Below are 24,577 nucleotides of genomic sequence, written 5' to 3'. Positions count from 1 at the left end.
ACCTTGGAGTCGGTGACGGTGATGAGTGGGTGGTGCAGCACTGCAGACAGGCCATAGAAGGAGATGGGTGCCAGACACAGGAAATTGGTGAAGATAAGCACGGCCATGCGTTTGGCCATGCTGGCGTCTCCTCGGCTCGACGGGTGCTGTGGGTTGTGCACCATGCAGTAGATGTGTACGTAGCACACGCTCACCAACACGAATGCGAGCACGTTCAGCATTAGCAGGGTGACCACGTAGACCATGGCCGCGGTTGAGTCTGTGTCCATGGGCAAGCAGATGCTAACCCTCTGGTAGCTGCTAACGCCAGCTAGCGGTAGCACAGCTAACACCAGGCAGAGCATCCATCCGGCTAGCATTAGCACAACTATGTGGCGTAGTCGCACTTTCCTCTCGGGCCTCATAGCGAAGGTGATGGCGTGCCAGCGCTGGAGAGTAATGGCGGTCAGCGTGTAGACCGACAGCTCGCTGGCGAACACTGTGAGCACCCCAGCCAGTTGGCATCCGGCACCAGTCTGCCAGTCAATGGCGTAGTGGTGGTACTGGGAGCGCGTGTAGAGGTCCACAGATGCGATGAGCAAGAGGTACACACCCATGAAGAGATCTGCCATGGCCAGGTTGCATAGGAGGAAGCGGGTGATGGTCAGTTTGTAGTGGCTGGTCAGCAGGATGAACAGGAACAAGAGGTTAGCCAGAACGGCTAGCAAGCTAACCAGCCAAACAGACACCCGCAGGAACCCCAGGCTCATCACGTCCTCACAGGGGTTGAAGGCATCGGGCAGAGGGGTGCAGGGGACCCCCTGGTCCTCCCTGTCGTCATCGCACAGGGTATAGTCAAAGCCTTCGTCTGGGCCCTCCGTAGGGAACACTATGTAGAAGCACTCACCGGAGGGGGGACAGCTGTAGTTATCGTAGTAGTACTGGTAGTCGTGGGGGCTGCTGCTGGTGGGATGGAGGTGTTGGGGGTCTTGGGGGAGGGGCTGCTTCTGGTGGGATGATGGTGCTGGGGGTCTCGGGGGGAGAGGTTGCTGCTGGTGGGATGGAGGTGTTGGGGGTCTCGGGGGGAGGGGCTGCTTCTGGTAGGATAATGGTGTTGGGGGTCTCGGGGGGAGGGGCTGCTTCTGGTGGGATGATGGTGCTGGAGGTCTCGGGGGGAGAGGTTGCTTCTGGTGGGATGATGGTGCTGGGGGTCTCGGGGGGAAGGGTTGCTGCTGGTGGGATGAGGGTGCTTGGGGTGCTGCCCCTCGTAGGCCTCAGAAGGGGTTCCAGAGGGCCTAGTTGATTGTTGTCGTCTTGTAGAGCTGGTCAGGTTGCAAATGACGGACTCCACGTGTCTAGAAAATGAAATATCTACATGAGCATGGTACAATACAATGAGGTAAATAAGTATAGAATCGTTCCACCTCAAAAAGCACAAGAAGGAAGTTTCCGACACCCATCATCTCAGATTGTTCTGAAATTGTTTCTGTGGTTAGAAACAGATAAGATTAACATTCCTGAAACCTTATTTTGTTGAAAGATTATTTGAAGTCGGAGAAATTATGCGTATTCAATATGGTACCCAACATCGGATTTGGACCAAACCTTTTCTTAACAATGGTTAACGGACAAAAGCCACCCATGGACCCCCCAAATCCCACACTAAGCCCACCCCAACGGCCGGTATACAGTATCAGTTCTCTGTTTGACAAGTACTATGAAGCTGTGGCTTGGACTATTGGTAATTCATATTTTTTCCTGTTCAGAAAAATTACCCATTGAAGATCCCTGCATTTCTCCCCCATACAGTGTGAAACTACTGGGTTTTGTCCACTAGATGCCACTGCTCTTGCTTTTACTACCACACTCTTTCATCCATTTCTCTGGTCTCTTGTGTTTATTAAATGGATCACACATTTTTTTCCAACTTTGGGAAGAAAACCAATGTATTTTGCTCATGATGAAGACAAATTGTGTGCTCATTCTCAGAAGTGGGGCTGCCATGAAACTCAATTTGTACATCTCTTAGCAACCAAAAGATTTAACCCAACTCCTCTTGATTAGTCCAACAATGACAGCTCTCTGAGAGGGCTTTTCCTATGGTGCAATTATCATATGGAGACTTTTGCTACAAGCCCAAAAATGTGATGGCTAGTAACTAAAATGTCGTGAGAACCCTACTAAATTAATACAATTACTCAGCAGTCTCTAAATGTTGTTTGATTAGTGACATTTAACCCAACTCGATACCATTATCAGCAGCAACACACTATACAGCATTTAGGGCTTTAACCATAGAAGACCCTCAGCGACCATAAGATTTGTGGTGGAAAATTACAAAACTACATAAAGAATTGTCTCTTGTTAAAGAGTACTAGTCAAAAGTTTGGACACACCTACTCATTCAAGAGTTTCTTAATTTGTACTATTTTCTACATTATATCATTATAGTGAAGACATCAACACTATGAAATAAGGCATATGGAATCATGTAGTAACCAAAAAAGTGTTAAACAAATCAAAATATATTATATAGTCTTCAAGGTAGCCACCCTTTGCCTTGACGACAGCTTTGCACACTTTTGGCATTCTCTCAACACAAGAGCCACCAAATCTGTCAGGAAATGAGCTGGCAACCAATGGGATGCTGGTATCAAATCCTAGCTGTCATTGCTTACTGTTGTTCCCTTGAGCAAGGCCCCCCACAACAAAGCTGCCTGAGTGCCCAGTGGGGCAGCTCCCTGCACCTCTCCAAAAACCAGTGTACATTTGAGGTTGGAAGTTTAAATACACTTAGGTTGGAGTCAGTAAAACTCCTTTTTCAACCACTGCACAAATTTCTTGTTAACAAACCAGTTTTAGCAAATTGGTTAGGACATCTAATTTGTGCATGACACATTTAATTTTTCCAACAATTCTTTACAGACAGACTTTATCACTTATAATTCACTGTATCACAATTCCAGTGCGTCAGAAGTTTACATACACTAAGTTGACTGTGACTTGAAACAGTGGAAAAATCAAGAAAAATGATTCATGGCTTTAGAAGCTTCTGATAGGCTAATAGGCTAATTGACATAAATGTAGTCAATTGGAGGTGTACCTGTGGATGTATTACCTTCAAACTCAGTGCCTCTTCGCTTGACATCATGGGAAAATCAAAAGAAATCACCCAAGACCTCAGAAAGTCTGGTTCATTCTTGGGAGCAATTTCCAAACACCTGAAGGTACCACGTTCATCTGTACAAACAATAGTATGAAGTATAAACACCATGGTACCACTCAGCCACCATACCGCTCAGGAAGGAGATGTGTTCTGTCTCTGAGAGATGAACGTACTTTGGTGCAAAAAGTGCAAATTAATCCCAGAACAAAAGCAAAGGACCTTGTGAAGATGCTGGAGGAAACAGGTACAAAAGTATCTATATCCACATTAAAACAAGTCCTATATTTACATAACCTCAACGGCTGCTCAGCAAGGAAGAAGCCACTGCTTCAAAACCGCAATAAAGAAGCCAGACTACGGTTTGAAACTGCACATGGGGACAAAGATCGTACTTATTGCAGAAATGTACTCTGGTCTGATGAAACAGAAATATAACTGTTTGGCCATAAAGATCATCGTTATGTTTGGAGGAAAAAGGGAGAGGCTTGCATGCCCAAGAACACCATCCCAACCGTGAAGCCCAGGGGTGGCAGCATCATGATGTGGGGGTGCTTTGCTGCAGGAGGGACTGATGCACTTCACAAAATAGATGTCTTCACGAGGACAGAAAATTATGTGGATATATTGAAGCAACATCTCAAGACATCAGTCAGAAAGTTAAAGCTTGGTCGCAAATGGGTCTTCCAAATGGACAATGATCCCAAGCATACTTCCAAAGTTGTGGCAAAATGGCTTAAGGGCAACAATGTCAAGGTATTGGAGTGACCATCACAAAGCCCTATTCTCAATCCTATTAAATATTTGTGTGCAGAACTGAAAAAGCGTGTGCGAGCAAGGAGGCCTAAAAACCTGACTCAGTTACACCAGCTCTGTCAGGAGGAATGGGCCAAAATTCACCCAACTTATTGTGGGAAGCTTGTGGAAGGCTACCCCAAACATTTGAACCAAATTAAACAATTTAAAGGCAATGCTACCAAATACTAATTGAGTGTATGTAAACTTCTGACCCACTGGGAAATAAAAGCTGAAATAAATCATTCCCTCTACTATTATTCTGACAACATAACTCATGCAAATTATAATAGTGAAAAAGTAAGAGTGAGAACGAAATAACCACAGATAACTAAATTGCCGTCAAACAAATACCAAAACAAAACCGATACTCACAGGTGGGGACAAAGGGACATGTAGTAGTGAAAACCAAACAAGAGATCTACAGACAGATGGCATTGACAAGAGATCTACAGACAGATGGCATTGACAGAGAGATCTACAGACAGATGGCATTGACAAGAGATCTACAGACAGATGGCATTAACAAGAGATCTACAGACAGATGGCATTGACAGAGAGATCAACAGACATATGGCATTGACAGAGAGATCAACAGACAGATGGCATTGACAGAGAGATCTACAGACAGATGGCATTGACAAGAGATCTACAGACAGATGGCATTGACAGAGAGATCTACAGACAGATGGCATTGACAGCGAGATCTACAGACAGATGGCATTGACAGTGAGATCTACAGACAGATGGCATTGACAGAGAGATCTACAGACAGATGGCATTGACAGAGAGATCTACAGACAGATGGCATTGACAGAGATCTACAGACAGATGGCATTGACAGAGAGATTGAGCTCTAGAGCAAACAACAGATTTTTTTTAAACTAAGGGTAATGGAAACCGCGGGGGGGTGTGTCTTCTGATTAGCGACTGATTTATGACTGATTGGGGAATGATGATTGCCACCTGTGAGGAGGGGAGAATGAGAGAAAAGAAATACACACACACACACAGGATACACACATAGAATACCTGTATCCGTAACAACGCGTTGTATGACTGTCTAAATGCTTATGAGATTATTTTCCATCCAGGCATTACATTTAGAGAAAACTGCCCTTAAATTCTAAAGAAAATATTATCTGCTTTTATTATAAGGCACCAGATCTGGATCTGAGTCAATGGATGTTGATTTAATTTGTTTGACTGCAAATCTATTCCTTTTGCGCATGTGAGAATCTCTGCAGATAAACGCTTGGACCTTTAATTAATTAAAACATCTTGAAACTAGGGGGCAGTATTTAGATTTTTGGTTGAAAAACGAAACTGCCTATTTCTCATGCCCAGAATCTAGAACATGCATATAATTGTCAGATTAAGATAGAAAACACTTTAAAGTTTCCAAAACGGTCAAAATATTGTCTGTGAGTATAACAGAACTGATATTGCAGGCGAAAACCTGAGGAAAATCAAATCAGGAAGTGGCTTCTATTTTGAAAGCTCAATGTTTCATAGCCTGCCTTCACTCCATTTAAAGGGATATCAACCGGATTCCTTTTCCTATGGCTTCCTCAAGCTATGAACAGTCTTTAGACATAGTTTCAGACTTTTATTTTGATAAATGAGCGAGAAAGAACCCATCCTGTCAGTGGATGGCTGGGTGCCAGCAGAGTTTTTCATGTGCAACAGCCATTTTCTTTCTCTCGCCTATGGAAGAAGCTACATTCCGGTTGACATATTATCGATGATATATTGTAAAAGCAACCTGAGGATTGATTATAAAAACCATTTGACATCTTTCTACGGAATTTTCAGATACTATTTGGAATTTTCGTCTGCGATGTCGTGACCGCATGTTACAGGAATTATATTCCTCTATGTTTTAATACCCAATTAAAATTAAAAACACTGTCAATTCATAAGAATTTGTAAGACTCTTATTTGTATGAAATGGACAGAGCCCAGTCTTAAAAATCAACGAGCAGTGTTTATTTTCGAGAGTACTGCCCATGATACATTTTACCACAGGTTATAAACTGAAAATGACGTCATTAGTTTTCGTACTTGCCCGTGTCATCTCCGCTCCAGTACAATGACTGTATGGTTCTCAAGCCTTCCCACATCGTCTCGCCCTACTAAGATAATTTACGATCAGAGCCAAGGTCTGCCTGTGTAGATAAGCATTCTAGCCAGTCTAGCGATAAGTTAATTCATTTCTACCAAGGAACAGACAGTCATTGTTCTAATTCTTGATTATATTTACACACATTATATTAAGTACTAGGATTAAAAAGCAAATTCATACATATACAGTAACCTAATAGTATTCTGATTAGTCAGTCCTGATTGAAATGTATACATAATTAGTCATTATTGATAAAAATTACCTTAACACCGCTCGAGCCTGTGGATTTCTGAACATAACGCGCCAAACAAATGGAGGTATTTTGGATATAAAAATAATCTTTATGGAACAAAAGGAACATTTATTGTGTAACTGGGAGTCTCGTGAGTGCAAACATCGGAAGATCATCAAAGGTAAGCAATTTAATTTATTGTTTTTCTGACTTTCGTGAGCAATCTACTTGGCTAGTAGCTGTTTGTAATATTTTGTCTACTGAGAGAGATGTTCTTACATAAACGCTTGTTATGCTTTCGCCGAAAAGCTTTATTGAAATCTGACACGCCAGGTGGATTAACACCAAACTAAACTGTGTTTTGCTATATTGCACTGGTGATTTCATGAAAATTAAATATTTTTTGTAATTTAATTTGAAATTGGCGCTCTGCAAATCAGCGGAAGTTGATGAAAAATTATCCCGCTAAAGGGATAGGTGCACCAAGAGGTTTTAAGGCTATTTTTCTGGGAATTGTGTCGTTACAATGTGCCTGACGTTACGACTACAGACAATTGTAAATGGGGTTATTTGCGGGATTACTTCATCATTTCAATAGCATTGGGTCTATGGTACTTACTACAATCTGGGTTAAAGATTGTAGTTCAACTATTGTTATGTTTTGCTTGTACAGATGCGGCTGCCAGTGTTTGATTAAGATATAAACTGAACGTTTTAACAACTTGCTTAGTTCAAATTGAAAGATTAATTTATTCAACATAAATAGCGAGGAATTTATTCAACATAAATAGCGAGGCGATTTCGATGTAATACATTGTCTGTTGCCTAAATGGTCTACTGGAATAACATATTGAGAATGGATTCGTATTTACTTAACTCTTGAAACTCCCCATCCCTGATCCGGGATCGTGACTAAAGCCTCAGGCTCATTAGCATAACGCAACGTTAACGATTTCTGAAAATCGCAAATAAAATGAAAATAATGCGCCTACTCTCAAGCTTAGCCTTTTCTTAACAACACTGTCATCTCAGATTTTCAAAATATGCTTTTGAACCATAGCAATTCACTAATTTGTGTAAGAGTATGCTAAGCTAGCTTAGCATTTTGAGTAGCATTTAGCACACAACATTTTCACAAAAACCAAATAAATAAAATCATTTACCTTTGAAGAGCTTCGGATGTTTTCAATGAGGAGACTCTCAGTTACATAGCAAATGTGCAGTTTTTCCTGAAAGCGTCTTTGTGTAGGAGAAATCGCTCCGTTTTGTACATCACATTTGGCTACCGAAACGAACCGAAAATTCAGTCACCTACAACGTCAAACTTTTTCCGAATTAACTCCATAATATCGACCGAAACATGGCAAACGTGGTTTGGAATCAATCCTCAAGGTGTTTTTTCACATATCTCTTCATTGATATATCGTTTGTGGAAGCCTGCTTTCTTCTCTGAATTCCATGGAAAAATACTTGCAGCTGAGTTTTGCGCACCAATTTTGGCGCAGGACACCGGGCGGACACCTGGTAAATGTGGTCTCTTATGGTCAATCTTCCAATGATATGCCTACAAATACGTCACAATGCTGCAGACACCTTGGGGAAACGACAGAAAGGGCAGACTCACTCCTCTCGCATTCACAGCCATATAAGGAGACAATGGAAAATGGAGCCTCAAAAATCCTGCTCATTTCCTGGATGCCGTCTCATCTTGGTTTTGCCTGTAGCACACGTTCTAGGGCACGCACAGAGAATATCTTTGCAGTTCTGGACACGTCAGAGTGTTTTCTTTCCAAAGCTACCAATTATATGCATAGTCGAGCATCTTTTTGTGACAAAATATTGCGCTTAAAACGGGCACGTCTTTTTATCCAAAAATGATATAGCGCCCCCAGAGTTTCAACAGGATAACTGAATCAAAAAAGAGACAGATAACTAAATCTAATGAATTCTAATAATAGCGGAGAGGTATTTGCGATTGAGCTGTGCCCACTGAAATGTTTTTATCTTTATTTTGATGGATTGACTGATGGATTGACTATTTTACAGATTTGGAGCATTACATGTTATTTTTAAAGTCTTGGACATTTCATAAGTGTGAATTAGTGGTTAGTGATACAAATATAGTCATATTGATAAGGAGGATTGATGTAAACTTAACAAGTGTTGACAGTATGTGAATGGTGATATGTTATTAGTGTTTTTTTTATAGCTCTCTAATGATGCAATATTTTAGTCATTTCAAAAGCTGAGGTTTCAATACAAGGTTAAATGATGAGTAGAGGAATTGAGATTGTAAAAAAGATTAGCTGTGGTTGAAAGCGAGCAGGCAGTGGGACATTTGAACTAGAGGTATGAGAAACATTCTTTGACGTTTGCTGATTATTGTTGCTTGGTTTTATAGCTTAGGTAACACCAGTAATTTTGAGCAGGAAGTTAATGTAATCTAACATTATAATCTGTTTCCATTACGTGAAACAATATTCTGTCATTAGGTTGTATTAACTTTGAGTTTATTTGTATTTTTACAGGGACAGTGCACATTAATCACAGTTGTGTGAGTCTGATGGCAGGGTATTCCAGACATGGGAACTTCTCACAGAGAAAGCATATTGACCAAAGGTGCTTTTACAGTCACCTCTCATGGCAGACCTTGTGGACCTGCTCCCCATAGGTTTGGGCTTTCTGTTTAGCAAAACTACTGAGTGGAGGGGGAGCCAGGCCATTTAGGATCTTGAATAAAAGATATTCGTCAGTGTACTTTCCAACTCAGGACTTGATGGCTACTGGGATGGCTACTGGGCTTCCTATCAATGATGGCTACTGGGATGGCTACTGGGCTTCCTATCAATGATGGCTACTGGGCTTCCTATCAATGATGGCTACTGGGCTTCCTATCAATTATGGCTACTGGGCTTCCTATCAATGATGGCTACTGGGCTTCCTATCAATGATGGCTACTGGGCTTCCTATCAATGATGGCTACTGGGCTTCCTATCAATGATGGCTACTGGGATGGCTACTGGGCTTCCTATCAATGATGGCTACTGGGCTTCCTATCAATGATGGCTACTGGGCGTCCTATCAATGATGGCTACTGGGCTTCCTATAAATGATGGCTACTGGGCTTCCTATCAATGATGGCTACTGGGCTTCCTATCAATGATGGCTACTGGGCTTCCTATCAATAATGGCTACTGGGCTTCCTATCAATGATGGCTACTGGGCTTCCTATCAATGATGGCTACTGGGATGGCTACTGGGCTTCCTATCAATGATGGCTACTGGGCTTCCTATCAATGATGGCTACTGGGCTTCCTATCAATGATGGCTACTAGGCTTCCTATCAATGATGGCTACTGGGCTTCCTATCAATGATGGCTACTGGGCTTCCTATCAATGATGGCTATTGGGCTTCCTATCAATAATGGCTACTGGGCTTCCTATCAATGATAGCTACTGGGCTTCCTATCAATGATGGCTACTGGGCTTCCTATCAATGATGGCTACTGGGATGGCTACTGGGCTTCCTATCAATGATGGCTACTGTGCTTCCTATCAATGATGGCTACTGGGCTTCCTATCAATGATGGCTACTGGGCTTCCTATCAATGATGGCTACTGGGCTTCCTGTCAATGATGTTTACTGGGCTTCTTCTCAAGCACTTTGAGAGCCTGTTTGCAGACAGACTGAATGGGTTTTAATGTTGTACCACAAGCTTGGACCCAACTTGTCAAGCAGTATGTTAAGTAAGGGAGTACCATAGATTCGAAGTACAGTTTTACTACCTCTGTAGTAAAACAATTTCGCATGTATTAGAAATTATTAGAAACATTTTCACCTGCTTTTTAAAAGAGAGGTTGGAATCAAGTATGATGCCAAGGTACTTAAATTCGGATAATACCTGGAGCTTCTCCCCTGACAAATAGACATCTGGAATCAGTTGTCCTATTTGTGAGGAACATGCAAACTGTTTTTTGTTACATTGAGATGCTAACATGAGTCCCTGAGAGCCACTTTGGAACCTGGACCATTACAGTAGTGAGTTCTTGTGCAGCTTGTTGTTTGCTCTTTGCATGCACATATATCACTGTATCATCTGCATACATTTGAACTTCAGATCCAGTACAGACAGAAGGCAGATCATTAATGTACAGGCTGAACAGTTAATTTTGACTGTTACGCTGATGAGACAGCACCAACTTTTTGAAGGTTCTAGATTTGTTAAACAACTGGTTTATATTTTTACTAAATGAATGAAACAGATTAAAATGATTAGATTACTGTAAAGGGGTTAGGGTGTGTTTAATGTTTATTTTAGGTGCCGATTTCACTTAATGAAACACTGTGGTTTCTGATGTATTTTGAGAAGGATACTTCCTTCAGGGACTGATGGAAGTCCCCTACACTATGTATGTTAAGGAAGACATAGGCGAGCACGTCTCAAACTACTTTTTATTAATTTCCTGGGATCAAATATCACTGATTCCTTACACTGAGAAATTGACTATATTTGCGACAGGAAAAAAAACAAGTATTACATTTAGTAATGGATCATTTTATATGGTTATGGAAAAGAGAGACCATTCATATGATATGGGAGTGTTAGACTCGGTGGAGAGATAGCACGTGTCTAAGGATAGCATATGCTAAATTAAGAGCACATAAACACGTGTCTAAGGATAGCATATGCTAAATTAAGAGCACATAAACATTGAGTTAGATTAAAACAAACGATTAATGATTTGAGTGAATACAGTGGATTTATCATTATTGTCAGGTTTTGTTTGTTGTTGAAACTTTTGGGTTGCTGAATCAGTGTAGCATAGTGAATGCTATCGAAATGTTTTCTGTTTTTTTTCACGGGAAAATGGGAGTTTCATTGTCTCTCTTTGAAATGTTTCCCGGGTCTATGGTCTTAGAGAGGGCAGTAAGTGAGACTGAGGCCGTAAACTACCAAATGAAATAAGGCCTGGCCATTTTAAGTCTATTTTCCTATGGCCATATTGGTACAATTATTTTTCTTTATGGAGTTCTTAAGAGTAGTGATTTTAATTTGTTTTTGTTATTTTAAATTATGTTGTTTTATTTACTGACCAGTAGTAGTGTTGTTGTTTTTTACACATTACTCACATGGGGAGTTATGTGTCAAAATGGGGAGAGAACTGTCCTCTGAGGTTTTGGATTGAAGTTTACACGCCATGAGTGATATTTTGGAGTGTATTGAGTGATATGTGAAGAAGTGTATTTTTGTGTTGTTTGTTCTGTTCTGATACAAATCTCACCAGATTAGGTCTGCCTGGATTGTTGGGATTTCTCCCGTTGGGTTATAGGTCTAACATCCTTATCCTGTGGCTCCGCGATGTAGTTGACAGTGTGATGGGGAGTATAAACCCATTTCAAAAAAGACATTTCAATAGAATGTGTTGTTATTCTCTTTGACACATGTTTAGACATTGGTATTAATAATAATTGGGACATTGAAATTGGGACATTATCATGGCCATCCACTTTGAACAGTAAAGCTGTCAGAAGAAGGCAATGAAGACGCCAGAAGATTGAGTACCTGAAGGGGAGATAGGTTGAGGTCTACACACTACATACAATTATAGTCATTTAGATCAAGAATGCGTTAAGATACTGATCTGTATTATAATCGTGATAAGAAATGTAATAGTAAAATTATAGGATAATTATACTGGATGTTAATATAAATGTACATTCTGCCAATGTTGATGTGTGTTAATTTGACGGGTTTTGAGTTTGAGTGATAGGACCAATTTGAATCACTGAGCAATGTCATTCTAAATTTTGGTTGACTAATTAATTGGGTTTTGATTATGATTTGGAAACTGAAGGATTGATTTGAGTTTAGTATCTTAATAACTATATGAGTGAAGCAATTAATGTATTATGATTTGATTGTTTTGATTGTTGTTATGAATTAAATATGGTGACACTATTCTCAGCATGCCCTGGTGAATGAAGAGGGTGAACTCTGATCTGGAGAGTGAAACTGATCCTAATCTATTGGATCTATAGGCATTGCCATATAAATAGTGGAATCATGATGCTTATCTTGGGTCATGTTCATTAGGCACCAACGGAATACATTTTACTTAAACCAGGAGGCACAACCTGAACATGTCCAACAAGATATGCTAATCTTAGTTTCTGGGATGGAAATAGATATTTCCACCATGCTGATCCATTGGAGTGTGATAGATAACTAAGGCTTATTTTATTCAACTCCATTGTTGCATGCACTGCATTATGCATAAAATATGTACTTTTCACTGTCTATGAAGATATAGCTTTGAATCTCATCTTTAGTTTTTCTTCATGGGTTCGTGCAAGTGACTGTGTATCATAACCTCTCCAGACAAATTGTTAGAGTGCTTAGAATAAGTGTTGGAGGATGAAATGGGAGACAGTGCTAAGTTTCTTGGGAGGAAGCTGAGCCAGTGATACAGCAGCCGGTCATGTGCAGGAACCCATGAGTTATTGCTTTTATGCTTCTTGGTTTATGTAGAATGTATGCATTTTGTACATGTGAATGAATGTTCTCAAATCTTGAAATGTTCTTTTAAGTTGAGAGGACTCTCAAAACGGGAAAAGTGAAAAACATTTTTTGCAAGATTATGTTATAATACTCAAATGGTTGTTTTATTGCAACAGAATAAGGGATTGTAAGAAAGCTCATCTGCGTGTGTTCTACTGAGGATGGGCCTCTGGGAGATCTACCACGTCTTTGAGGATTCCGCATTCCGGCGCATGAGTTTGTTGTTCTATACGGTAATGTTTCTGTTCTATACGGTAATCAGGGAGAGATGGCTCCAGTATGGAGTTGGGGGGGCTGACACTGCTCTCTACACAATGAGTTCTCATGTTTTTTACAGCAGATTCTGTCTGCTGTGAATTATAAGTATCTTTCATACAAATCTTAACCTTGTGACCCATTCCATACATGTTGTTGTGTCATGTAAACTGAAGGAGGATGGACTTTGCTATAAAATGTTGTGGCTCAAACCAGCTGGTTAAGTTCTCAGTGATCACCTCCAGGGGCGATTACCGACCAGCTGGTTGAGTTCTCAGTGATCACCTCCAGGGGTGATTACCGACCAGCTCCATTACTGCACTAATGAAATAATACAGTTGAATTGTTTTGAAGAAATGTTAAAAGTCTATCTTTCTTGATTACAATAATTCCACCACAAATGACTCCTCATTCTTAATGTATAGGAAAAGAGGAGAGATATATGGAGAGGCTGGCTCTATAATAGTCAATTTTTTTATTTTACCTTTATTTAACCAGGCAAGTCAGTTAAGAACAAATTCTTATTTTCAATGACAGCCTAGGAACAGTGGGTTAACTGCCTGTTCAGGGGCAGAACGACAGATGTGTACCTTGTCAGCTCGGTGGTTTGAACTTGCAACCTTCCGGTCACTAGTCCAACGCTCTAACCAATAGGCTAGCCTGCCAACTCTACACTCTAACCACTAGGCTACCCTGCCACCTCTACACTCTAACCACTAGGCTACCCTGCCACCTCTACACTTTAACCACTAAGTTACCCTGCCACCTCTACACTCTAACCACTAGGCTAACCTGCCACCTCTACACTCTAACCACTAGGCTACCCTGCCACCTCTACACTCTAACCACTAGGCTAACCTGCCACCTCTACACTTTAACCACTAAGTTACCCTGCCACCTCTACACTCTAACCACTAGGCTAACCTGCCACCTCTACACTTTAACCACTAAGTTACCCTGCCACCTCTACACTCTAACCACTAGGCTAACCTGCCACCTCTACACTTTAACCACTAAGTTACCCTGCCACCTCTACACTCTAACCACTAGGCTAACCTGCCGCCCCAATGAGCTGGATACATGTTGCTTGATGACACATTCCTGCATAATGTAAGGCCGGGATAAAAACTTTATCCACGGACAATGGGACTTAAATGTTTAATTGGAGCAGGGCTGCCCAACCCTTTTCCCGGAGAGCTACTGTCACTTAGTGTTGTTGTTCCAAACCTTATCTAGCACACCTGATTCTAATGTTTAACTGGTTGATAAACTGAATCAGGTGAGTTGTTACTGACGCTGGATTGAAAATCTACAGGAGTGCAGCTCAGCAGGAAAGAGGGTTGGGCAATCCTGGAATTAAAGCAACTAACTAAATAGGATATCCACACATCCACTGATTTCAAAGGTCAAATAATATGTATGCAAAAATATAAAAGAGGACTTTTATACACTTTTTCACACATGCTCCCATGTGTGTTTTACTAAAAACGTGTTTTGTAACGTTGTTTAAACCACACTTGACAGCATCTGCAGATCGTAGTGTGTGAAGAGTTATTTTGTTCTCCCTATTCTGAGTACCCAATTCAGCATCCCCCCAACACACACACACACACAGACACACACACACACACACAGACACGTGCACACACACGTGTACACACACAGACACGTGCACACACACGTTTACACACACCGGTGAAAGAAGCGTGAAACAGGAGCGTGGGAAACCGGTCTGTTGTATAAAAGTTTTTTATTTCTTACCCTCTCCTCCTCTTCACTTTGCTCAGTCCACAGCAGTGACTGGGGTAGGTGAGCTCAGCACTCTGCAGATGCTGGAAGGCCCTCAGGGGGGGTAGTTTCTTGAGGGCCCAAGTGTTTTTAGCTTTGAGTTTCTGAACAGCCTCCAGACCCATTGTGGGTAAGGAGTTCACTCTTGATTCGGAAACGTCTCTGGGGGGGACAGAAGAGGGGAGCGGTTTTCACTTTCTATTCTCAGCTCACAACAAAACCCCAAAACAATGATGTGTTTTAGTTGTTTCCAGTTTGAATGTGAAATCTCCTGTGTTTTCCTGCACTTCATTTTTTTTTTGTTCTATTGTTGTACATTTTACCCCTTTTTGTTCCCCAATTGCACGACATCCAATTGGTAGTTACAGTCTTGTCCCATTGCTGCAACTCCCATACTGACTTGGGAGAGGCGAAGGTCGAGAGCCTTGCATCCTCCGAAACATGACCCTGACAAGCCGCACTGCTTCTTGACACACTGCTCGCTTAACCCGGAAGCCAGCCGCACCAATTTGTTAGGAAGAAACAGCGTACAACTGGCAACAGAAGTCAGCGTGCATGCGTCTGACTGCCAAAAGGAGTCGCTAGAGACAAGAACCTCCCAGGTCAAACCCTCCCCTAACCGAGAGGACGCTGGGCCCGAATGTGTGACGCCTCATGGGTCTCCCTGTCGCGGCCGCCTGCAACACAGCCCGGGATTAAACCCGGATCTGTGGTGATAAGTGTGGCGATGCAGTGCCATAGACTGGGAGGCCACTTGGGAGGCCACTTCCTGCACGTTTGAATGGAAAACTTTTCAGACAAAGTTGAATAAAAAGGCTCCTGAAAGGGATTATGGGACTTTGGCACAGCTGTATGACTTGCATGTCTTTACAACATCTTTCTGATTTCTTAAAACCTCTATGGGATCAGTGTCCCCCCTGCGGGACTGTTGAGCTAACATAGGCAAATGTGATTAGCATGAGGTTGTAAGTAACAAAACAAATTCCCAGGACATAGACAAATCTGATATTGGCAGAAAGCATATATTCTTGTTAATCTAACTGCGCTGTCCAATTTACAGTAACTGTTACAATGAAAGAACACCATGCTATTGTTTGAAGAGAGTGCACAATTATGATCTTGAAAATGTATTAATAAACCAATTAGGCATATTTGGGCAGTCTTGATACAACAATTTGAACAGATATGCAATGGTTCATTGGATCAGTCTAAAGCTTTGCACATACACTGCTGCCATCTAGTGGCCAAAATAGCAATTGCGCCTGGGCTGGAATAATACATTACTGCATTTCTCTTGCATTTCAAAGATGATGGTACCAGATCTAATGTGTTATATTCTCCTACATTAATTTCACATTTCCACAAACTTCAAAGTGTTTCCTTTCAAATGTTATCAAGAATATGCATATTTTTGCTTCAAGCCATTTTAGCTGAAAATTGAAAAAAATGGTCGGATCCTTAAAAGAGGTCAAGAGTAAAAGCCTTTCACTCACAGAAGAGTTGGCCCGCTGATCACGCCAGAAAATGTCCTTTCGTCCAACCGCACCAGATCCACATTCCTATAGAGGTACCTAAATAGAAAAGGTGGACAGATGAGAAAGATAGGAGAATAGTGTAGAATGGAAGAAAGGGTTATTAATGTAACGGAGAGAAGAACAGCTTCTGCTAAGCTAATACTGCTAAGCTAATACTGCTAAGCTAATACTGCTGGGTTAGCACACTGATGCCGGCTTCACAAAGACAGTGAGAGGAAGGTTGAGTAAACAGATGGGTGACACTTTACTTAAAGCCTGCAGTTAAAATCATTTATAACCCCTGCCGTTATAATGCTTTATAACCCCTGCCGTTATAATGCTTTATAACCCCTGCCATTATAATGCCTTATAAAACCCTGCCGTTAAAATGCTTTATAACCCCTGCCATGATAATACTTTATAACCCCTGCCGTTATAATGCTTTATAACCCCTGCCGTTATAATGCTTTATAACCCCTGCCTTTATAAGGCTTTATAACCCCTGCCATGATAATGCTTTATAACCCCTGCCATTATAATGCTTTCTAACCCCTGCCGTTATAATGCTTTATAACCCCTGGCGTTATAATGCTTTATAACCCCTGCCATGATAATGCTTTATAACCCCTGCCTTTGTAACAGTATAATTTTTAAACCGTCCCCTCGCCCATACCCGGGCGCAAACCAGGGACCCTCGCACACATCAACAACAGTCACCCTCGAAGCGTCGTTACCCATGGCTCCACAAAAGCCGCGGCCCTTGCAGAGCAAGGGGAACTACTACTTTCAAGGTCTCAGAGCAAGTGACGTCACCAATTGAAACACTATTTAGCGCACACCGCTAACTAAGCTAGCCGTTTCACATCCGTTACACTCACCCCCTTTTTGACCTTCCTCCTTTTCCGCAGCAACCAGTGATCCGGGTCAACAGCATCAATGTAACAGTATATTTTTAAACCGTCCCCTCGCCCATACCCAGGCACGAACCAGGGACCTTCTGCACACATCAACAACAGTCACCCTCGAAGCGTCGTTACCCATCGCTCCACAAAAGCCACGGCTCTTGCAGAGCAAGGGAAACTACTACTTCAAGGTCTCAGAGCAAGTGACGTCACCGATTGAAACGCTATTTAGCGCACACCGCTAACTAAGCTAGCCGTTTCACATCCGTTACACCTTTATAAGGCTTTATAACCCCTGCCATTATAATGCTTTATAACACCTGCCTTTGCATCAATAGTTTTATTTCTGCCAGTAAGAGTTTCGATCAATAAAATACTCAGGCAAATAGTCTAAAGAGACCTCCAGATAGTCTTGTTTACAGACCCCCCCCCCCCTTCCGCAAATCACATTGTCACTACTCACCTCTTCACCATGCTAGCTGATGTGTGCTGAGCATTCTGGCACAATAATAGTTGCCATGCATCACCCAGGTGGGTGCCACACATTGGTGGTGGATGAGGTGAGATTCCCCATTACTATTTAAAGCACAGTTGGTTGAAAGGCGCTATATACATCCATTAGTATTACTACTGTTACTACATACACTTCCTCCAGTCTGGTTCCATTGAAGGCGTAGGGTTGGATGTCCGTCAGACCGTTGCTGTTCAGCATCCTGCCAAACAACACAGCAGCTAATGGGGATCCATAATAAATACAAATACAGGTGTTCACTAGAGTTACAGAGTTACAGCATCGCCGTTCATCTTCCTAGTTTCTTCTGTTACATACACAGCCATCTGGCCAAATAAATAAACTGTAGGTAGGTTGCACTGACCTGTTAAACCCTGACATGATGTAATAGTAATTCTCTGAGAGAACATTTGTGATACCACCTACTAGGACAGAGCTGTTGAGTTAGTATGTTAACGAACTAGCTCCAATCATACACATAGTATGTACAGCAGAACTAGATGAAACAATCCACAGTTCACTTACATGGTGATTTCATTCTCTGAGATCCCATTAAATGAGTTGGCAGGAATTTCTCTGATGAAGAGGTTATCCACAATTTCCCTGAGAGAGAGAGAGAGAGAGAGAGAGAGAGAGAGAGAGAGAGAGAGAGAGAGAGAGAGAGAGAGAGAGATAATCAATATCTGTTCTGATTATTATCTACCAGCCCCAATGGCCAAACTTTATTGAGCTGTTGCTGCAATGGCTGGAAACATTGTTTTATATCACTGGCTCAACTACAGATCATATTCTTTCACAAAGAGCAGAAATTCTATGGTGGACGGTGAACAGAGGGGGGATAAGAACATCTGGATAAGAACATCTGGATAAGAACATATGCTAAATTACTAAAGTCTAAATAAAGGTCAGCCATTTTGGTCAACCATGTTTTTTTTCAAATGCACTCTGTTTGTCAGTTAGCTTGCCAAACAGTTTTAGGATCATAACATTTTGCATGTGGGAAACGAGTAGGCTACCTTCGCTTCAATTAGCTCAAAGTATATGTTCTTATACAGATTTTTCTTTAATAACACCTGTATAAACTATATTTATATTATATCAAATCAAATCAAATTTTATTTGTCACAGTACAGTATATACATATGAGATGAGTATGTAAACAAAGTGGCATAGTTAAAGTGGCTAGTGATACATGTATTACATAAAGATGCAGTAGATGATATAGAATACAGTATATACGTATACATATGAGATGAATAATGTAGGGTATGTAAACATTATATTAGGTAGCATTGTTTAAAGTGGGTAGTGATATATTTATATGACAGTATTAAGTTGGCAATAATTATATTATACCATTTCTGATACATCACATTTATTCTCCTGCATAGTAAAATCAGAATTGTGCCTCTACTGCCAATCATTCCAACTAGACCGGTATGGATTTCTCCCTTATCAATATCAGGGTTTATGACATAGCCCCTCTAGTAAATTAATAGGATCTCTACGAGATAGAGATACTCCTGGGTCTCTGCACGACGGCCTTTATTTTTACAGCTCCTGTCTACAATTGGCTTAAGTGGCTGGAGTAGCAAGACATCAAGACATCGGGACTAGAGGTTGACACAAAGGGAGTAAAAATAGAATTCCTGGCCCGTCATGTCAAAAATAAACCAAGACTGTTCTCAGAGCAGATCTGGTTGTAGCTAGATACATTAAGTTGATGTGGCGTCCTAGACAGTTTTGGTATTTTAGCTAACCTTAACCATAACCCTTTTCTTAACCTTAACCTAATGATCCTAACCTGCTGTGTATGCTCATCAAAACCAGCAGGCCTGCCCTGACAGCATTGTGAGTAACCATAGCAACTGCTCTGTTTGGCTGCTGTTCAGTTCTCACCAGACAGTAGCCTGCCCTGCACACACAGCTGATAGCAACTACATGACCAGATAGTGGCAATGAAGGCAGCCCTCTTCTACTTACTCAGAGTCAGATGAAATCTTGATATGGCCTTGTGCAATTGTCTCCGAGTGTTTTTTGAAGGAACAATTAGGTTTGACCGGAAGCGTTGTTGGTACTAGGAAGAGCTAGCTACACCGCTTCAGGGCGCTTGTCCCGCTCTCCGGTTGGTATTTAATTAAACCGCTGCAGCGTACTCGATTCCTTCATGCCAAAGAAAAACTCTAATACATTTTGTTAAAACATGACTCTTTCTTTTAAATTGCTTTAATGTTGGTGATGGGTCCTTGGCTGCAACAAGACGCTGCAACATTCACTGACATAAATCAGTGACTGGCTATAAATTGAGTGAAGAGTGAGGGTGGAGGGAAATTACAATATATATATTTTTTTAAATTACAATATATATATATATTTTTATTAAGCACACTATATTAGGCCTACACAGTTAAAAATTTTCATGAAATGTTCCACACATGACATACAGTATTTCTACACACCCCCACATACAGTATTTCTACACCCCCCACATACAGTATTTCTACACCCCCCATACAGTATTTCTACATCCCCCATACAGTATTTCTACACCCCCATACAGTATTTCTACATCCCCCATACAGTATTTCTACACCCCCATACAGTATTTCTACACACCCCCACATACAGTATTTCTACACCCCCTCATACAGTATTTCTACACCCCCCATACTGTATTTCTACACCCCCATACTATTTCTACATCCCCATTTTTCTACACCCCCATACAGTATTTCTACACCCCCCCATACAGTATTTCTACACCCCCCCATACAGTATTTCTAAACCCACATACAGTATTTCTACACCCCCCAGTATTTCTATACAGTATTTCTACACCCCCATACAGTATTTCTACACCCCCATACAGTATTTCTACACCCCCATACAGTATTTCTACATCCCCCATACAGTATTTCTACACCCCCATACAGTATTTCTACACCCCCCCCCCATACAGTATTTCTATTTCTACACCCCCATACAGTATTTCTACACCCCTCATACATACAGTATTTCTACACCCCCCCCATACAGTATTTCTACACCCCCATACAGTATTTCTACACCCCCCATACAGTATTTCTACACCCCCCCATACAGTATTTCTACACCCCCACATACAGTATTTCTACACCCCCATACAGTATTTCTACATCCCCCATACAGTATTTCTACACCCCCATACAGTATTTCTACACCCCCCATACAGTATTTCTACACCCCCATACAGTATTTCTACACCCCCCACATACAGTATTTCTACATCCCCCTCATACAGTATTTCTACACCCCCCATACAGTATTTCTACACCCCCCATACTGTATTTCTACACCCCCATACAGTATTTCTACACCCCCATACAGTATTTCTACACCCCCCATACAGTATTTCTAAAATACCCACATACAGTATTTCTACACCCCCCATACAGTATTTCTACACCCCCCCATACAGTATTTCTACACCCCCATACAGTATTTCTACACCCCCATACAGTATTTCTACACCCCCCATACAGTATTTCTACACCCCCATACAGTATTTCTACACCCCCCATACAGTATTTCTACACCCCCATACTGTTTCTACACCCCCATACTGTAGAACCATACAGTATTTCTACACCCCCATACAGTATTTCTACACCCCCCATACAGTATTTCTACACCCCCATACAGTATTTCTACACACCCCCCACATACAGTATTTCTACACCCCCCATGTATTTCCCCCCCATACATACAGTATTTCTACACCCCCATACAGTATTTCTACACCCCCATACAGTATTTCTACACCCCCATACTGTATACAGTATTTCTAACCATACAGTATTTCTACACCCCCCATACAGTATTTCTACACCCCCATACAGTATTTCTACACCCCCATACAGTATTTCAACCCCCCATACAGTATTTCTACACCCCCATACAGTATTTCTACACCCCCCATACAGTATTTCTACACCCCCCATACAGTATTTCTACACCCCCATACAGTATTTCTACACCCCCATACAGTATTTCTACACCCCCATACATATTTCACACCCCCATACAGTATTTCTACACCCCCATACAGTATTTCTACACCCCCCATACAGTATTTCTACACCCCCCATACAGTATTTCTACACCCCCATACAGTATTTCTACACCCCCATACAGTATTTCTACACCCCCATACAGTATTTCAACCCCCCCATACAGTATTTCTACACCCCCATACAGTATTTCAACCCCCCCCATACAGTATTTCAACCACCCCCCCCATACAGTATTTCTACACCCCCCCTACACCCCCCCCCACCTCAGTTAAAAACTATTCCTGTACTGCAGATTACTGTGGACTGTTGATCCTGCCATCTCCTGTCCCGGTCCTGAATCTAAAAACTTCACACGGATGGGGACTATACTGTTAGGTGATGGGGACTGTACTGTTAGGTGATGGGGACTATACTGTTAGGTGATGGGGACTGTACTGTTAGGTGATGGGGACTGTACTGTTAGGTAATGGGGACCATACCGTTAGGTAATGGGGACCATACCGTTAGGTGATGGGGACTGTACTGTTAGATGATGGGGACTGTACTGTTAGGAATGGGGACTGTACTGTTAGGTGATGGGGACTGTACTATTAGGTGATGGGGACTGTACTGTTAGGTGATGGGGACTGTACTGTTAGGTGATGGGGACCATACTGTTAGGTGATGGGGACTGTACTGTTAGGTGATGGGGACTGTACTGTTAGGTGATGGGGACCATACTGTTAGGTGATGGGGACCATACTGTTAGGTGATATAATGGGTGATGGGGACGTACTGTTATGGGGTAATGGGGACTGTATTGTTACTGTTAGGTGATGGGGTTCATACTGTTACTGTTAGGTGATGGGGACCATACTGGCATACTGTTAGTGATGGGGATACTGTTAGGTGATGGGGACCATACTGTTAGGTGAATGGGGACTGTACTGTTAGGTGATGGGGACCATAATGTTAGGTGATGGGGACCATACTGTTAGGTGATGGGGACCATACTGTTAGGTGATGGGGACCATACTGTTAGGTGATGGGGACCATACTGTTAGGTGATGGGGACTGTATTGTTAGGTGATGGGGACTGTACTGGCAGGTGATGGGGACCATACTGTTAGGTAATGGGGACTGTATTGTTAAGTGATGGGAACTGTACTGTTAGGTGATGGGGACCATACTGGCAGGTGATGGGGACCATACTGTTAGGTGATGGGGACCATACTGTTAGGTAATGGGGACTGTATTGTTAGGTGATGGGGACTGTATTGTTAGGTGATGGGGACTGTACTGTTAGGTGATGGGGACCATACTGGCAGGTGATGGGGACCATACTGTTAGGTAATGGGGACTGTATTGTTAGGTGATGGGGACTGTATTGTTAGGTGATGGGGACTGTACTGTTAGGTGATGGGGACCATACTGGCATGGGGTTCATACTAATGGGGACCATACTGTTAGGTAATGGGGACTGTACTGTTAGGTGATGGGGACTGTTATGATGTTAGGTGATGGGGACTGTACTGTTAGGTGATGGGGACCACTGTTAGGTGATGGGGTTCATACTGTTAGGTGATGGGGACCATACTGTTAGGTGATGGGGACCATACTGTTAGGTGATGGGGACCATACTGTTAGGTGATGGGGACCATACTGGCAGGTGATGGGGACCATACTGTTAGGTGATGGGGACTGTACTGTTAGGTGATGGGGACCATACTGGCAGGTGATGGGGACCATACTGGCAGGTGATGGGGACCATACTGTTAGGTGATGGGGACTGTACTGTTAGGTGATGGGGACCATACTGGCAGGTAATGGGGACCATACTGTTAGGTGATGAGGACTATACTTTAATAACAAGATGATACATTTTTATTCATAATTCATTTCCTATAAATAACCCTTTCATCTGATCCCCATCATTTGTAATGGGGACTAATGATGGGGACTGTACTGTTAGGTGATGGGGACTCTTCCTGTTATCTATCTCTGTCTGTTATGATGGGGACCATACTGGCAGGTGATGGGGACCATACTGGCACATACTGTTACACTTTAATAACAAGATGATACATTTTTATTCATAATTCATTTCCTATAAATAACCCTTTCATCTGATCCCCATCATTTGTCTAATCGCAGCACTCTTCCTATCTATCTCTGTCTGTATGCGGTTCACACACACACACACACACACACACACACACACACACACACACACACACACACACACACACACACACACACACACACACACACACACACACACACACATAAACACACACGCACACATTAAGGGAAAAAAGTGTGGCACAAAGGCTGGGCAATTAGATGTCCATTATGGGTAATTTTTCTCACTGGAGAAGATTGTCTTGATATTTTTCTCTTTCATGTTTTATGTTATCAAGGGCAGAACATTTGAAACATGGTGGTGGTGGTGATGGTAGTAGTGATGGTGGTGATGGTGTTGATGGTGGTCTTGATGGTGGTGGTGATAATTGTGATGGTGGTGGTGATGGTGGTGCTGATGGTGGTGATGATAGTGGTGATGGTGGAAATGATGGGAGTGGTGATGATGATGGTGGTGGAGATTATGGTATTGCTGATGATGGTGGTGATGATGGTGGTGGTGGTAGTGGTTGTGATGGTGGAAATGATGGGAGTGGTGATGATGGTGGTGGTGATGGTGGTGATGATGGTATTGGTGGTG

The 24,577-nt window shown here is 42.0% G+C and overlaps 1 protein-coding gene across 1 annotated transcript in view; it reads right to left on the bottom strand.

The window, feature by feature from the left end:
• Nucleotides 1-24,577, bottom strand: part of LOC135525529 (thyrotropin receptor-like) — a 39,746-nt gene that overhangs the window by 823 nt on the left and 14,346 nt on the right. The window contains exons 6-11 of the mRNA XM_064953199.1: nt 18,350-18,427; nt 17,958-18,026; nt 16,391-16,468; nt 14,871-15,059; nt 1,185-1,334; nt 3-936 (exon numbers count right to left, since the gene is read on the bottom strand). Of these exons, the coding sequence (XP_064809271.1) occupies nt 3-936; nt 1,185-1,334; nt 14,871-15,059; nt 16,391-16,468; nt 17,958-18,026; nt 18,350-18,427 (1,498 nt within the window). The remainder of the gene's footprint in view (nt 1-2; nt 937-1,184; nt 1,335-14,870; nt 15,060-16,390; nt 16,469-17,957; nt 18,027-18,349; nt 18,428-24,577) is intronic.

This window comes from Oncorhynchus masou, chromosome 32, assembly GCF_036934945.1.
Source record: "Oncorhynchus masou masou isolate Uvic2021 chromosome 32, UVic_Omas_1.1, whole genome shotgun sequence".
Taxonomy (NCBI): Eukaryota; Metazoa; Chordata; class Actinopteri; order Salmoniformes; family Salmonidae; genus Oncorhynchus; species Oncorhynchus masou.
This window is presented reverse-complemented; position numbering and strand designations above follow the sequence as displayed.